We start from the raw sequence: 15870 nt of genomic DNA, 5'->3' as shown, positions 1-15870 counted from the left end.
GATCCCTAGATCTTTTTCATATGTGTTACTGCCAAGAAAAGTCTCCCCCATCCTATAATTATGCCTTTGATATTTCCTATCTAAAGCTGTCTTTTCTAAATGCTCAAGAACAGACTGTTTGATGATTTGTTTCAAAACCTTTCCAGGTATGGACATCATGCTGATGTGTCAATAGATATATGGCTTCTCCTTTTTCCCCTTCTTGAAGATGAGGACAACATTTCCCTGCCTCCAGCCTTCTGGCACCTCACCTGTTCTCCAAGAATTCTCAGAGATGATAGACAGAGGCTTTGCAATTATATCAGCAAGGTGCAATTCATCTGCCCCTAAGGACTTAATTTCATTTAAAGCGAAGTGTTTACATACCATCTCATGTCTATTCTAGGCTGCAATTCCCTTCCCCTATTGAGAAGGCCTTCTCCTGTGTTGCCACCTGCCTCAGAAGGCGAGTACCCAAAGCAGGGCCTCTAAAGATTAGCATAGTGATCATGAAGGCTCATAAGGGAGTAGGTGGTCTTTCAGATATGTTGGTCCCAAACCATACAGTATTTTAAAGGTCAGAGCCAGCACTTTGAATTGTGCCTGGAAAGAGATTGGGAGCCAGTGCAGATGGGCCAAGACTGGAGTGATATGGTCCCTATGACCCAGTCCATCCAACAACCTAGATGCAGCATTGTGCACCAATTGAAATTTCTGAGCACTTTTCAAGGTCACCCTCCTTTCAGTCATTTAACCTAGATATAACCAGGGAATGCACTGTGATGACTTGATATTTTCTGCACAGAAAAGGAAGCAGCTGGCTAACCATCAAAGTTACTACCTGGTTATCCAGCGGTAGTCCTGGGCCCAAGTGCACCCCAGACAACATTCCTGTTCCTCCAAGGGGAGTGCAATCCCATCCAAAATGGGTGACACCTTAAATCCCAGGTCAGACCTATTGTACACCAGCTCTACTTCCATCTTGTGGGGATTAGGCTTCAGTTTGGCCGGATCTCTCTCTCATGGCTCAGAGGCTCTTTTCATGCCCTCCGACGAGTTTGCAGAGTGAGCACATCTTTGCCCCTGTGGGTGACATTGTCACCTCGCATCACACTCACCTGCTCCCCTGGAGAGTTGAGCAGTTGGTCTTCCTGAAGGTCAACATGCCACTCTTCCAATTTCTCAACTCTGGACTTCCAGGGTGAATTAGGTGAGCCCACATTGTGGCCTGTATCCTCTGCAAGTCTGTGTTGGAGAGGTGGGGGGAAAGGCTCTTCCCAAGACTTAAAAGTTAGGTAGAAAACCTGTAGGAGAGAAACAGTTGATTCAGTTGACACAACAAACGTGCACTCTAATTTGACCCCTGTCACACACATACCGCAAAACCACCACCCCATGTTAGCACAAATTTGTGCAGATAATTGAAAAAAGAGGTCCTAGAAATAATGTTCAATTTCCACTGGCATGGGAAGAGTCAGAGACAGATGTTAGGGAAAGCAGAGAATGACACACCATGTGTCACTTTGCCCTGTGTGTATGTGCCCCAAGAACCAGCTTGGCAAATTTCCCATCATTGAGAAGAGTGGAGAATAATTGCCAGTGGGCAGCTTGTTCAGGGGCACTTGGGTAGCGAAGGACTTCCATTTGGTTCTCTTGAATTGTATGGTGTAGAGCTTGCATTTGGAAGCATGCCTCTGGCCATAGCAGCCTTGGTCCATGTGGAGACAGCTTGAACTTTTCCTCTCAATAGGAACAAATGGTTGCTGGGGCACCTTGTTCTGGGGACCATAAAATGGCCCCTAGGGTTCAATCTTCCTGAAATGTGGGTGGGCTTTGGTGGGTTCTGCTTGCAAATTGCCACCCCAGCCCTCTGGCTAGCCCCCAGATAGTTTTCCCCATACGGAATAATGGAGATTGGAGAGTGGCTGAGGGCACCTGGGGGGGGCATAAAATGGCACCCCCAGGGTCCAATATTTATGAAACATGGGGGGCTTTAGAGGATAATTAGGAATATGTCCCCAGCAAATCGGGTGAAATTTGGTCAAAAAATCACCAATTATTTCCCATTTATGGATCTGTATGTATCCCTAGTACAGATCCTCATTCAATGATCAGTAAACTATTACAAATTCACTTTTTATAGATCTGTAGAATGGAGAAAAGGAGACAATTGGTGACTGCATTATCTTTCCTGGAAAGAAATGTGGTGAAATTTTAATATTATTTTACCAAAGGAAACAAGTTGGTATGATATATGAAATTCTGCTAAACTACTTCAACCATAATAAGAGTTTTGTGGTACTTTAAAGGTTAATTAATTTATTGTAGCCTAAGCTTTCATGGACCAGAGACAATGTGGGCTGTGGCTCATGAATAGTTATGGCAAAATAGTTTTGTTTGTTTTGAAGGCTCCATAAGAATTGGTTATTTTAGTAATGTTTTGGTAACTTAACAATAACATACTTAATGTGATGTTAGCATATAGTGATTTTTTTCAAACGAATAAACATTTATCTTCCCACCAACAGCATTTAAACACTTCTACAGTCTAATGTGCTGTGCAGTAACAAATATTTGCGTAGGCAATTAATTTGTAAATATTTATCTATTGCACAATCAATATTACGTGAATTTCCACTATAGGCAAAAGGAGGACCAGCTGTCTTTGTCTGGTAGGCTATATTGGGAAGGATCTGGTTATTAGTAACAACTTCATACCATAGTTGTTCCATTATATAAGACCAAGTTTACAGTTCTATTCTAGATAAAAAGAATGAGTCACACAAAGCTGTTCCTAAACAGTTGTATCCTAGCTACGAACACCAACAAAAGCCATCAGTTTACGTGATACATGAAAAAATAATTTCAAGTTATATCAGCTGCATAAGGGTAAGGATTTTGAGATACAGTAACCTTGCAGTCTGCCACTCAAGGTAAAAAGTGAATCTGATGGGTACAAGGGCAGTTGCTTGAATTCAGCATCATGAAATGAATGGTGGTGAATCCATGTATCAAGAAGTTGCAATTACTCATTTACCATGAAATATATTATTTGATAGTTCTAAGAAACCTTATTCCAAATACCCCCAAATCCATAGAAACTTGGGGGGAAAGGCAGTGAGTAGGAAGCATAATCACAAAGGGTCCATACAGTTGATTGTCACTGACATCATAATGCCATAAATACGATATTGCTGAAAGTCCTGACACAGCAAACACTCATAGGATCAGGTTCTAACCAAATAATGGATTTTGCTTGATGTATTATCCTTGCCCATAATCTTTTTTTTAAAGTTCTTGTCATTAATCTGTTAAGAATCAAGATTTCACATGGTCTGTGTTACAATCCAGCAACTGGTTAGTTCCGGTGAAATTCACAAAATCAGATTTCTTCTTACTTGCTATCAAGTCTATATATTCCAAAGAACCCACTGAAGTTTATAAACAGGTCCTTTTACACTTGCACAATTAAGAATAGTAAGTGTGAATGATCATGGTCACATTAGGAGCAGTGTGCCATGTAGTCCACAAAAATATGACACAGCCCTTTCTGAAATCGGTGGAGGTTGCACAGCAGCAGTACATGATGGTTGCACAGCAGCAGTACATGAGAGTTTACAGTCCTGGGCAGCTTATCTTGAGCAGACATATTCATCAGACCAGTCTGAACAATGCTGTACTCCATCTCTGCAAAGACTCCTGGGAATGCAGGCGCAGTAAGCATGGAAGACTACCATGGTACATCGCCACCAGTGAGGCCCACAAGGAGGACAGCTGGCCCCTGGCATGAAAAAAGAGTTATCACTGATGTACTGTTGGTTTCTCTGAATGTAACATTCAAGCCAAAAGGTGATCCTCTAGCAAACCGTAAGTCCTATACTTCTGTTATTGCAGAGAAGGCATATTTCAGTAGCTACTGTTTTTCTAATTGTTATTTGACATGCTTCAGCTGCCAAAATTCTCTTTTATATAGAAGCTTTGAACTTCTTCACCTGAAGTCAGTTTAATTGCCCACTACAAGTACCTACTTATTATGAAATCATGTTTACAGTGTGCTGGTGATAACAGAAACTACATTAGAGCAGTAGCAAGGCAATTTGGTGTCTATGGTGGAGAGAAATTAGGCGTTGAACACAAAACGTTTTACCACATTCTCAGCTCTGGAGGGAAAAAATGCAACTAGGATGATTTTTTTCCCGTCTTTTGACAGCTTCCCCTCAAATTCTGGCTCCAGAGATCTCTTCGAAACATTTCTTAACAACTAGATCTTATTGGACAGCTCTTGGTTTGCATACAGAATAAGGGATGCAGAATACTAGTTGTTATAATGCGGGTAGCAACAGCAAATGCTGGGTTGTTCCTTTTGTGCATTCAACAGCAGGGAAGCAGTACAGAGCACCTAGACCTTGCCTTGAAGAAGGCAGATCCTTCCCCATTCATTAAACATGAAAAGACAGAATATAAATTAGAAGATTCTCTGTAAGTTAAGAAAGCAGGCAAGAAAGGAACAACACCCTACTAGACTATCTGCCCAGCACATCTCATGTATCACATAAATACAGTTTGCACGCCTTATAAAAATGAAGGAACTTACAAGTCCCTGTTTCATCAGAGCAATCTCCACAGTCATTAATTCCATCACATCTTTTGTCAGCATAGATCCAAAGCCTGGGGTTGCCACAATAAAATATCAAGTATCCTGGAAGACTGTTGGGCAAATCACCTACAAAAACAGAAGCCTGAATGTAAGAAGTCATCCTAGCACTGTATATAAGATACAGTAGGACAAAACTGTAGTATCTTAAAATGTTCTAATTGGACATAAATTGTATTAGTGCATTATGTGGCATCTTATAATAATAAAGCTTAAATTTGTTTTAGAAGTAAATCTAAGAATGTTTTGGCTGTGTGAAAGGAACATCTCTACGGGAATATTGGAGAGAAAGCTGGTACGTGACATAGCTACAAGAAGATGGTAAGAGAAACAATGATTCTTACTGCATAATGACTCTTGTTCATCCTCCCCATTTGCACAATTTCTCCTTCTGTCACAGACTTGGCTGGCTGGAATGCAGACCTCTTTATCATCACATAAAAAGCCTGTCTGATTATTAGTAGTAACACACAAGCGATTAACTGAAGAGAGATTTTGAAAAATGTTGATACAGATATGCATTTTCATCAGATCTGATTGATCAACCCACCACCACCATCCAGGCAACACATCCTACTTAAGTATAAAACATCTTTCCTTTTAGCAAATTCTAGAAAGGCAGCTGTGACAATCTGCATGTTTAAAAAAGCCTGGAAGTGCTATACACACAGCTGCAGGACTGGTATGGGTTAATCCTTCACAGAAACAGCAAGGTTTGAGTGACAGGCTATTCCAAGGCATCTGACAAAAACAGTTTAACAACAATAGGAGAACTGGGGGAAAAGTTGGCAAGGAAGTTTGGGAAGTAGATAAAAACTCCCCATCTGGCCAAAGAAAAGGGATAGATCATCTGAGGGGAAGAGATTTTTCCTACGCAGTCAGCTCCAAAGAGTGAAGAGATCCCTGGTCAGGTGTGGTTGGAAACTGCCCTAAGGGGGCTTTCAGATTCAGTTAACAACTGAAGGAAAGCACTGGTGTGTGAAGAGAAGGAGACTGGGGTATTAGAAAGTGGATACCAGCATTCCTAACTCCAAAAGAGAAAGAGAATAGTAAAAGTATACTAGAGTGTTTGGGAAAAGCAAGGGAACTAAGGGAACTAAAGCCTCAAAGCATAAGCATTTATGTATCTGTGAAGAGCATAAAAACTAAAGTGTGCGCATGTACTGATTTTCCGCCAGTTATATGTTGAATTACCTCAGAAATATTCAATCCCTGATTTCACCTGACCTTTCTCCTCTAAAATAAACTAGTTAGTTATTTGTGAATTTTAACTATGCCTCTGGTGCTATTTCTGCTGTTTAAGGACGAGGGAACGTCATAGCAGCCATGGTAGTAGGTTTCAACAAAAAAAAAAAGAATCATGTGACACCTTGAAGACTAACAAATACCTTGAGACATATGCTTTCATGGAGCTCATTTCATCAGGTGCACAAAGTGGTACCTGACAACAGATGACACATTTCTATAAATTGCTTTTTAATCCCAGTTCTACTCTTTCTCTAAGAAGCTCAAGTCTCTTTGTTCTTCTTTCCTCTTCACTTTATCCTCACAATTTCCTTATGAGGTAAGTTAGGGTGAAAGAGAACAGCTGGCTCATTGAACTTCATGACAAACTATATGGAATTGAACCTGGATTTCCCTGGTTCTAATCTAAATACCATATCACATTGGGCCTTCTTATGTTTTAGATGATGTGGCCTGTAGTCCACAGGAATTTATGCCAAAATTGGCATTAATGATACAACTGTCAATCTTCAGCTTGTGGCTGAAGATTCCCCAGAATTACAACTGATCTCCAGGTCACAGAGATCAGTTCCCTGGAGAAAATTACTACCTTAGAGGGTGGACTGTATAGCTCTATCCCTCATGGAGGCCCCTCCCCCAACTCCACCCTCTCCAGGTTCCACCCTCAAATTTTCAGTAATTTCCCTACTGAAAGCTGACAACGTGGCTCATTTTACTTTTCCTGTTGCCATGACCTTATACTAGTTTGGTTTACAATGCTGGGGGGAGGGGGAGGGTCTAGCAAAATGCTGTCAAAGCTAGAATTGTCATCTTTGCTGAGCCTTAAATAGACCAAGAGTCCAGTGGCACCTTAAAAATAAAACATATTCCAGCATAAGCTTCTATAAGTCACAACTGACTTCTTCAGACGCATGTTACTTTTGATCCTGATATATAATTCTTTTGGGGTGCTGCCTAAATATTAAGTGCTTTGGTTCATAGAACACTTTTGGTGGCCACAAAAATAATCTTGCTATGTTTCCTCCTCAGTTGACTTCTGGGTTAGCAATATGCCAGATCTTGAGATCAGGGGAAAAAAACTTACAAGGAGTGAGATACCCGAACTACTTTCATATAGCAAGATTTTGTCTACCTTTTTGAGCAGTGACTCCGTATTGTGCTTAAATTACTCAACTGCTGAAAGTACCCCATTTTTCTTTTCTTCTACATTCAGCTTTGTCTTAGTTTTTTTTTCTTTTACTATGTCTGGCTGTTTACTTTGGTAGCCTACCTCTCACCCCATTGGGTGGGTTAGGATGGGAGAGAGAGTGGTTAAGCTAGGTGCACCATCTTTACTGAGCTGGACCTGAGTGGAAGGCCTAGAAGGCATTCTCTAAGGCAGATATTCCCTCTTCCATTTCCCGTAACATCCCTCTGTGACCCCCCCCCCCAAAGGCACTGCCGGGGTTTGCAGGATCCCTGTGGACAAAAAGCCACTAAGAATGGAGAGCTGAAGTGAAGAAGAGAAATTAGATTAAATTTCCCCCACTTTGCTCTTTCACTACAAGAGAAAGCAATGGAGCAAGCTTTCCACTGGCAAAAGAGTGAGATGGGGCAGATTTTCCACCAAGAAATTGCTGATTTAAAGTTTATCAGGAAGTTTTACGGAATTGATCTGAATATGAATCTAGACGAACATTTTGTGACTCATTATAATTGAGCAATTAGCTTTATCTAAAAAAAACAAGCATCTACGTGAATGGTCATTCTGCATATCTTGTATACAGCTGAGTTTTGCATAGAAATATCAGTACTGTACCTTTTGTATTCCATGGCCGCCATCATGTATGTTTATAATTTTTCCCCTCGACAGCACAAATGTATCTATATCTACCAACTGAAGGCAGCATTACATGCATCTGACAAAACCTGACTCTAGGCAATAAAACCTTATACCATAATAAACCTGTTAATTTTTAAAGTACCACAAGATTCTTTTCTGTTTAAGTTATGATACAGTATTCAGTACAAGACAGTGTTTTCTGTAGATAAACCAAATTTAATGTGAAATATATGATGATGATATATCTAACCTGGTGCTTCACCAGCTACACTGGCTCCCAGCTGAATTCAAGGTTATAGTTTAAAGCTCTTAATGAACTAGGGCTGACATAGCTGCAGGACCATCTCTCTCAGTATATCCCCTGGAGAGCTTTATGCTCAGCCAACAAGCAGCTGCTGGTGATCCCTGGCCCAAGGGACATTCATCTGGCCTCAACCAGGGCCAGGGCTTTCTCAACCCTGGCTCCAGCCTGGTGGAACACTCTCCCAATGGAAACTCAGCCCCTGTGGGATCTATTAGTTCCACAGGGCCTGCAAGACAGAGATGTTCTGCCAAGCCTACGGTTAGAGCTGCCACCATGCAGTCCTGAGTTTGACCAGCTCCATCTTCTGCTGTCTGCATTTTATGGTTTAATCACAGCCTCTAGTATATATACTGATGCTTTATTTCTGTAGTCTTTGGTTTTTATCTGTTTGATATGTAATTTTAAATTTTTGAATTTATATGCCTGTGAGCTGCCCTGAGCCTGCATGCGGGGAGGGCAGGATATAAATCTAAAAATAAACATAAATATTTATCAACATTGAATATACTATGTTAATTGGTCTTTTTATTTAAAAAGGAAGTATGTGTAACAGAAATATGAACTTCAATGAAAATGTATTTAAAAGGCAACAACACATCCTACAAAGCACTTTCACTTCCCCAAAGCAGGAGAAGATTTACATTGGCGCAGATCAGTCAATTTCTCCCCAGTTCGCATGCTCTCAAACTGTCCATGCAGCCAGTCATTATGGACATAACTGCCTAAAGAAAGTAATATATAAACCACTGATCACACTGGCACTTCCAGCTGGTGACTTGCATGAGTACACTAGTCCATTTTCTTAACCTGCTATCCTCACACAATTTGCTACAGAGAAGCAGTACTGGATCAGGCTTTCTGCTACGGCTATAGCCCAGGCAATGCTCTACTTGGAGAGTGTTAGAAACCTGAACCAGTCCTTGTGCCAGTATGACAGGTGCAATTGAACTTTGATTAAATGCATCCATATATAAATGTCACTAGGTTTCAGATATTGTCCAAGAAACAGAATACAGCATGAAATGGAATGACAATACAATGATGGCACAGGTCTTGTGGGTGCCCTGTTGTGCAGTCAGAATAGAACATCAGTAAGTAACCACCCTTACAAAGTGTGTATTGCCAGTCTTCTTGAACAAGAAATTAGGCTTCTTTTCCCCCTCCTCTCTATTCCCCTCCACTCCCCATTCCAACATGTCAAATGTTGAATATGTTGCTGCAATTATTCCTTGGAATTCGTTCTATCAGAAAAATATATTTTAAAAGCCAGTTCTGACTGACCTGGTTTAGATCGAGGTATTCCAACGGTAACAACCAATGCAATAATAACAGCTATAACTCCAGTGATGAGCAGAGCAATAGCGAATACACAGATGCATCGTCGAGTACAAGGGATGCACATGGAACCATTCTTGCAGCAACCTGGTAGATCACAAGTAAAGTATCCATCACAAAGAGAAGACTTTAGACCAACTTCAACTAAACTCTCATATGGATTTTGCAGGAAAGAGCCATAATCAGGATATTATCTTCTTCCAGCTGCTCTCATTAATCCTTCCGGGAAAAACACAGGGGTCTTTAATTCCACCATAAGGTCATTACACACAACTATGGATTACCACAAGTGCCTAGCAAACAGTTGTAAGTCCACGTTAACCTGAGCCAGAGGTCCCCATTTCCTGTCATATGTATTAACCTCTAAATCATCCTGAAGGGCAATGTTCGCACAGCTATGCCATGTTTTAATATTTGCATTTGTTCACAATTCTACAGACATGTTAAAGCAAAACTATGAAGAGCTTTTCAGTTACCTCAAGTCTGAAAATTAGCTGATCTCTTTCAAAGTTCATCTTGCCTATTAAGAATTCATGAGGAAGTTTAGTAAGATCTAACAGGTGATCACGAGATCATTAGTTGATCTAGCAGGTGATCTTCAATAAGAAATACTTTGAAACACTTTATCAACATATAAAGCTGCTTTGTACTGAGTCTGACGGTGTGTCTAACAGTATATTGTCTAAGACTCTTTTTAATGGAGATGACAGGGAATGATCCAGATATCTTCTGCACATAACACACATGTTCTACCCTGAGTATGGTCCTTCCCCATATTAGCTTCTACTGATCGGAGAAAGAAGCAACAAACTATATTCCGAGCCTGACAAATGCTGCAACTAAAGCATAAAGATCAAATTAAGTTAGATAAAGCCAAGTTTGACAACACTGGGTTTCTAAACACAGATCCTTGCCTAGAGAAAGCTACTTTTCAGCGCGTGAAAGGTTTCCTCCATTTATATCTTCTATAAATTGTCAATTTTCAGACCAAAAACACCAGTTGGAAACTGATATGTATATTAAAAACATTTTTAAAAGATTAATATTATTTTCCACTTTTTGAACATGTTACTGTGTTTAGTATTTATATATTAAATAAATATTTTGTAGAAGGAAGAGATTACCTCTCTTAGCAGCGAAGAAGGATTTTGTTGAACCCAGTGAAGCAGCATCAACATTCTGTATTTAACAAAAATAAAATCCATATCTTAGGGTAAGGAAAAATTTGTAAGATGTACACAATAATGTTTGCTGCTCTTTTGCTTTCAGTTTACCCCAAAGTTAAATTTATCACATCTCTATCTGATTACAGAAAGAATGTCACTACACAGAGATATTTAATTTAAAAAAATTGTTTCCATGTTAGTAAAACATACAGATAATATTCTTCCATTTAAGGCTAGGGTTTATTCTGTTATTTGTAGGAACCAAATGAAGGCAGTATTTAAAAAAAATAGTGGCTGAACATACAAAAAGTAATAATCACAAACCACTTCTCAAAAGGTGAGGGATGATATTATTACCTGGGGATGAGTTCTGTTCATTTCCCCTCTACCAACTGCTGCAACTTTATGCAAAGTAGTAAGTAGAACTGTTTTGACAAGACTTCATCAGTGTTCAAACTTTGCTGCTAGGTATAGCAAGAGATTCTTTCAAGCTGCCTTGCTTTATTAGGATACCAAACCACTAAGCATTCCTGGGGTGGGGTTACCTGGTTACTAAGGAGAAACAGAGGTAAAGAAACAACAGTAATTCTAATCCCAGTCATAATGATCATGATAAAGGAAGTCAACATGAACACATGAAACCATGTCAACTGCAGTGTTGGTGGCAAGGCCCTGACTCCTGTGGCTTTACAGCTCCTCCTGATTCACCCATCTTCTGCAGCATGTGAAAGAAACTGGTCCATATTTGGAAACACACCAAATCAAGAAACAAACTAATATGTGAAATAGTAGATAAGCTTGTTCCAGTTCAAGCAAACCTCATTTTCCAAAGAGCTGTATGAAGATAAAAAATGAAGGCTCAGAATTAGAAGTTTCAGAAACAGATTCTGATTAGAGATTTGAGATTTTGATACTTTTATTTTTAAATGAGATAATTTTGTACATAATGAAAATAGTATGTATGCTGATAATACACTACTGAATAGTTCAATGCTTTAATTTTATAAAGCTTAACTACACACAATAATAATAACCACTCTTATATACTATTCTTCTAAATAGATTAATGCCCTATGCAGAGTAGTTAACAGAATCAGTGTTCTTATTACCCCCACAATACAGCTGGGGACCTGGGGGTGAGAGGAGTGGTTTACTCAAGGCCACCTACTAAGCTCATGGCAGTATTGGGATTCAAATCAGCAAAGTGCTGACTTGCAGCCCAAGCACTTAATCACTATGCTACAGTAGCTCTAAATATGTACCTCACTTTATAGTAAGTGTATGACCCTTTTTCTGATAAAATAATATCTTTTATGTTATTTACTGCAAAGCTTGTGTTTTCTGTTTAATACCTGTTTTCTGCTTTTCAAATAGCAAAAATTAAGGCACATATGCTAAGGTAGCAATAGATGCATCAGCTTGTAGTTTTCTCTCAAGTATTGAGTACATTTGCAAATTTTCTTGTAGAAGACTATGGCATTTATATCTTAAATTCCATAAATATGTCAAATATTGTAATTTTTATATGATAAGTTATAAATTATGCATTTTATGTTCTTAAAGCAGTAAAATTAGTATAGGTTTGATAGAGCAGTCATTTATTTTTTAAATTTTACTTAATTTCCACCCTGCCTTTCTCCACAATAGGGACCCAAAGGGGCTTCCATCATTCTCCTCTTCTCCATTTTTTCCTCACAACAGACTCTGTGAGGTAGGGTAGGCTGATAATTTGTGTGCGGCCCAAGGTCACCCAGCGAGCTTCCATGATAGAGTGGGGAATCACCACACCATATATTTCAATTTTACTCCAACTTTGTTTTAACACATACACACACACACACACACAAAGTTTATTTCCATGGTGTCTAAATTTCTAGAAATTTTACATAAAGATGCATGTCTTTATGCATGTCTCATAGCATTCTCTCACACATCCCTTACTTATAATTCTTCCTCCTATACACTGTTGTGGTGCAGGTGTCAAACAGTCCAGTTCTTACATCCCTGACACTGAAGTACCCTCAATATTCTATGGCTTCTGGACGCACTGAGCTTCTCTCTCCATCAGGTCAGAGGGCATTTTAAAAACTGACAGATAATTCCTGACATACCTGGGAAGACTCCAAGTTCCTATTGTGCTTGTGCATGGCCCCATTTCACTGTCCTTCAGCTAGACATGGTATGATCAGTTATTATGAGCAGAAAGATTGATCTATGTGGTGTTTAGCTTCGCCACACACCATTAGGGTTTTATTATTCAAGAATAAAACTTGACTAACAAAATTTCCTACTGGAGTGGTAATTATTTGTTTTTAAACCGTGTCTTTGGATGTTTTACTTCAGCTCCTCCTTATAGAATCAAAGGGTTGAAAGGGGCTTCTAGGGTCATCTAGTCCAACTCCCTGCACAATGCAGGAAATTCACAAATACCTCCCCTCCCTACACCCCCTGTGACCCTTACTCCATGCTCAGACCTGGCCACCTGGATCTATGCCATGGTAACATAAAGACTTGACTATTGTAATGCACTCTACATAGGTCTCCCATCTAAGTTAACAAGGACACTCCAACTGGTGCAAAACACTGTGGCGCAACTGTTATCAGGAGCGAGCAGAAGCATAAACATCACCTCCATTCTGCAGTCACTCCATTGGTTACCTATCAGTTACTGTGCGCAGTTCAAGGTATTAGTTATCACATACAAAGCTCTTCATGGCTTTGGTCCAGCATACCTACAGGACTGCCCCCTTCCTATGTTCTTCCACAGCAGCTTCATCTGAACAGGATCTCTTGCAAGTGTCACCCTGCACATGAGCAAAATCAGCAGCAGCCTGTACACAGGCTTTCTCTGTGATGGCCCCTACCCTGTGGATCAGCCTGCCTGAGGAGGTCAGGAGAGCCCCCACTCTCCTAGCTTTCCACAAACAATGCAAAACCGAATTATTCAAAAAGGTTTTTGTATTGTAGGTCTCAGATGCTTCACTCATGAGTTAAGGACTATAGACTTCGCCACTATGTTGCCTTATGTACTATATGTTGTTTTAAATATGTGCTCCTATGAGCTACCTGTGCTTCATGTTGTCTAATGTCAGCCCTAGACGTGCTTGTTCTGTTCCAGCATTTCTTTGTCTGTATTGGATTCTTACTAATGCTATGTCTTTGAAACAAACCTTATGGCATTGTTTATGGAAATGTCCTTGAAATTGACTGTACTAATCTCACACTGTGTAATCTGCCTTGAGTCTCATTGAGAAAGGTGGACTATAAAGTACATTATTATTCATAATGATGATGATGATGATGATGTTAAGTTACCTTCAACTTTTATCTCAGGAGGGTCCTGTTCACAACCAACACTCCTATTATTTCCACATGCACGGGGCTTCAGGTGTTCTCTACTTTACCCAGGCATGTACCTCAAGAACATCTTTCCTTTGGGGCTTGAACCCCACTGCTAACACCACCTGTGGCATTTTCCCTGTTTATGTGACCTGTATATTGCTGCCTACCAGACTCCCCCAGTGTTCCCAAGGTTTTCACTGCCACTAAAGGCTTTTGCTTTAGACCTTCTCTGTTTAGCTGGTATTATAGGACAGCTTTGTTATAGATGGTATCATGACAGAACACACAGCATGTGAGGGTTACTGTGAGGAAAAAACGGATCCTTTCTTGCTTAACCTGCATTTATTTATAAGAACATAAGCATGATGGTGTAGAGTTTTGAGAAGTGTATTGGTTTCAGAACAGCTCATAAGCTTGGTGGTTTCATAAATAATTACATATTCAGACTCAGTCACAAATTTTTCACACAGATCTTCACTAACCAAATAAACATTTCACTTATCCATACAGACATAGATTCACTCAGGTCTTTCCACACAGCTTGCATGACCTAGATAGAATGAGAACCTTTCAGGCTTCCACACAGTTTGCCTGACATAGACAGAATTTCTCAGAACTCTACAGATTCACTGAACTTGACAGAATTAGGCTCTTTCAGGCTTCCTCGGTCTGCCTGATTTATTGAAAATAAATACTTTGAGATACACACAGGCAGTTCAGCCTCCACACAGATTGCCTGACTTAAGCCTTTTCCACCTGGTAAAATTACACTGATTCAGATTCCATTCTGCTGCTCTTGATCTCCAGAATTCCACACGTGGAAAGATAGCATGAGAGGCAGAATCGATTTCTCCTCAACTTCTCCCCCGCATATATACCCCAATTTTTTAAGGCCATTTTATTTGTATGCAGAAATCTTTCTCCAGTAGGACTTCTCCCTCCCCCTCCCTTTCTCTGGGTGCTAAGTGGTTGACTATTAGCTGGAAACCACTCCTACCATCCCCTCAAATCTTCTCCCTTTTCATTTTTTTTCTAAAAGGGGTAATAATGTAGGGACATCAAATGGGGAATCAATTAATCGCCCACACTCAACAAGTTCCTACAAAAATCTTTTCATTTTTGATTTATTTGCATTCTGAAAAGCCACTCACCCCCTCCTTTTTAAAAAAGTACATTCATGTTTTGAGGGTACTCTACATTCATTCACTGCTTTAGGATCACTTTTTTCCTTCATTTTGAGGGTTCAGGCTCAAGTTTCAGTTTCTGATGAAGCACAAAATGAGGAAATGAGTAGGGTTGTGGGCCCCCTGGTGGGGGCAGGGGATCCCCTGCTCCCCCTCACCTGGCTGGTGGGGGGGGGAAGGCACAGGAATGGGCCTCCTTGTGCATGCTACCAGCATGACGATATCACTTCCAGTGGGATCGTTGTGCAGGCTGTGCAGTGCTGCGCTGCTTGAATTGGGCTGATTTCAGCCTCCAGTGGGCTGATTCTTTAAGAATTAGCCCAGTGTCAAGCACAGGAGCACTCCTGTGGCCTGTGCAATGACATCATTGCCAGAAGTGCCGTCACCGTGCTGTGCCAGGAGTGCTTCTGCACAAAGACATTCAAAAGATGACTGCCCAGTCCCCCTCCTGCTGAGAGTGTAAGAAGACCTGGCAACCCTAGGGTTGGGACATGGGAGGAGGATCATGTCATCACATGAAACCATCCTCCCCAATCCACACCATAACCATGTAATGCAAGAAGCCTAATGAGAGCACTGCTTGTCTGGGTGGCAAATTTTGAACTGGCAGTGAAACACAATTTTCCATTGCACCATTAATTTGCAAGATGCGGAGCGGGCTTCCCTATTTGTTGCTTTCCTGCCCATTTCATAAAAGGAACTGGGGAAGATTGTAGGAGATGATTGGTGCTACTCTATGCACGGTCAGCGTACTCCTAAATGTTATGTGGAAAAGTACTACTTGGATGTAGGCTTGAAATCCAAAGGTATAACAAGCCATTAAAGGTAAATTGTCCTTT

At 40.4% G+C, this 15870-nt stretch overlaps 1 protein-coding gene across 5 annotated transcripts in view; it reads right to left on the bottom strand.

Moving 5' to 3' along the window:
* The window catches only part of LOC129329940 (intraflagellar transport protein 25 homolog), a 30739-nt gene extending 19779 nt beyond the window's left edge, over window positions 1–10960 (bottom strand). For 2 of the 5 annotated variants that reach the window (XR_008597036.1, XR_008597037.1), the window contains exons 1-7: window positions 10863–10960; window positions 10464–10518; window positions 9286–9426; window positions 4978–5115; window positions 4574–4702; window positions 2893–3760; window positions 1098–1283 (exon numbers count right to left, since the gene is read on the bottom strand). Coding sequence is in view for 1 of the 5 variants with exons in the window: in XM_054979700.1 (XP_054835675.1) it covers window positions 3612–3760; window positions 4574–4702; window positions 9286–9426; window positions 10464–10518; window positions 10863–10883 (495 nt within the window). In the remaining 4 variants the exon portion in view is untranslated. Of the gene's footprint in view, window positions 1–1097; window positions 1338–2581; window positions 3761–4573; window positions 4703–4977; window positions 5116–9285; window positions 9427–10463; window positions 10519–10862 lie in introns of those variants that run through there. The other 3 variants (XR_008597038.1, XM_054979700.1, XM_054979698.1) reach the window with 3 other exon arrangements.
* Window positions 10961–15870: the final 4910 nt, after the last annotated feature.

Source organism: Eublepharis macularius, chromosome 5 (assembly GCF_028583425.1).
Source record: "Eublepharis macularius isolate TG4126 chromosome 5, MPM_Emac_v1.0, whole genome shotgun sequence".
Taxonomy (NCBI): domain Eukaryota; kingdom Metazoa; phylum Chordata; class Lepidosauria; order Squamata; family Eublepharidae; genus Eublepharis; species Eublepharis macularius.
The sequence above is the reverse complement of the archived record's forward strand: the minus strand, read 5'-3'. Positions and strand labels throughout refer to the sequence as shown.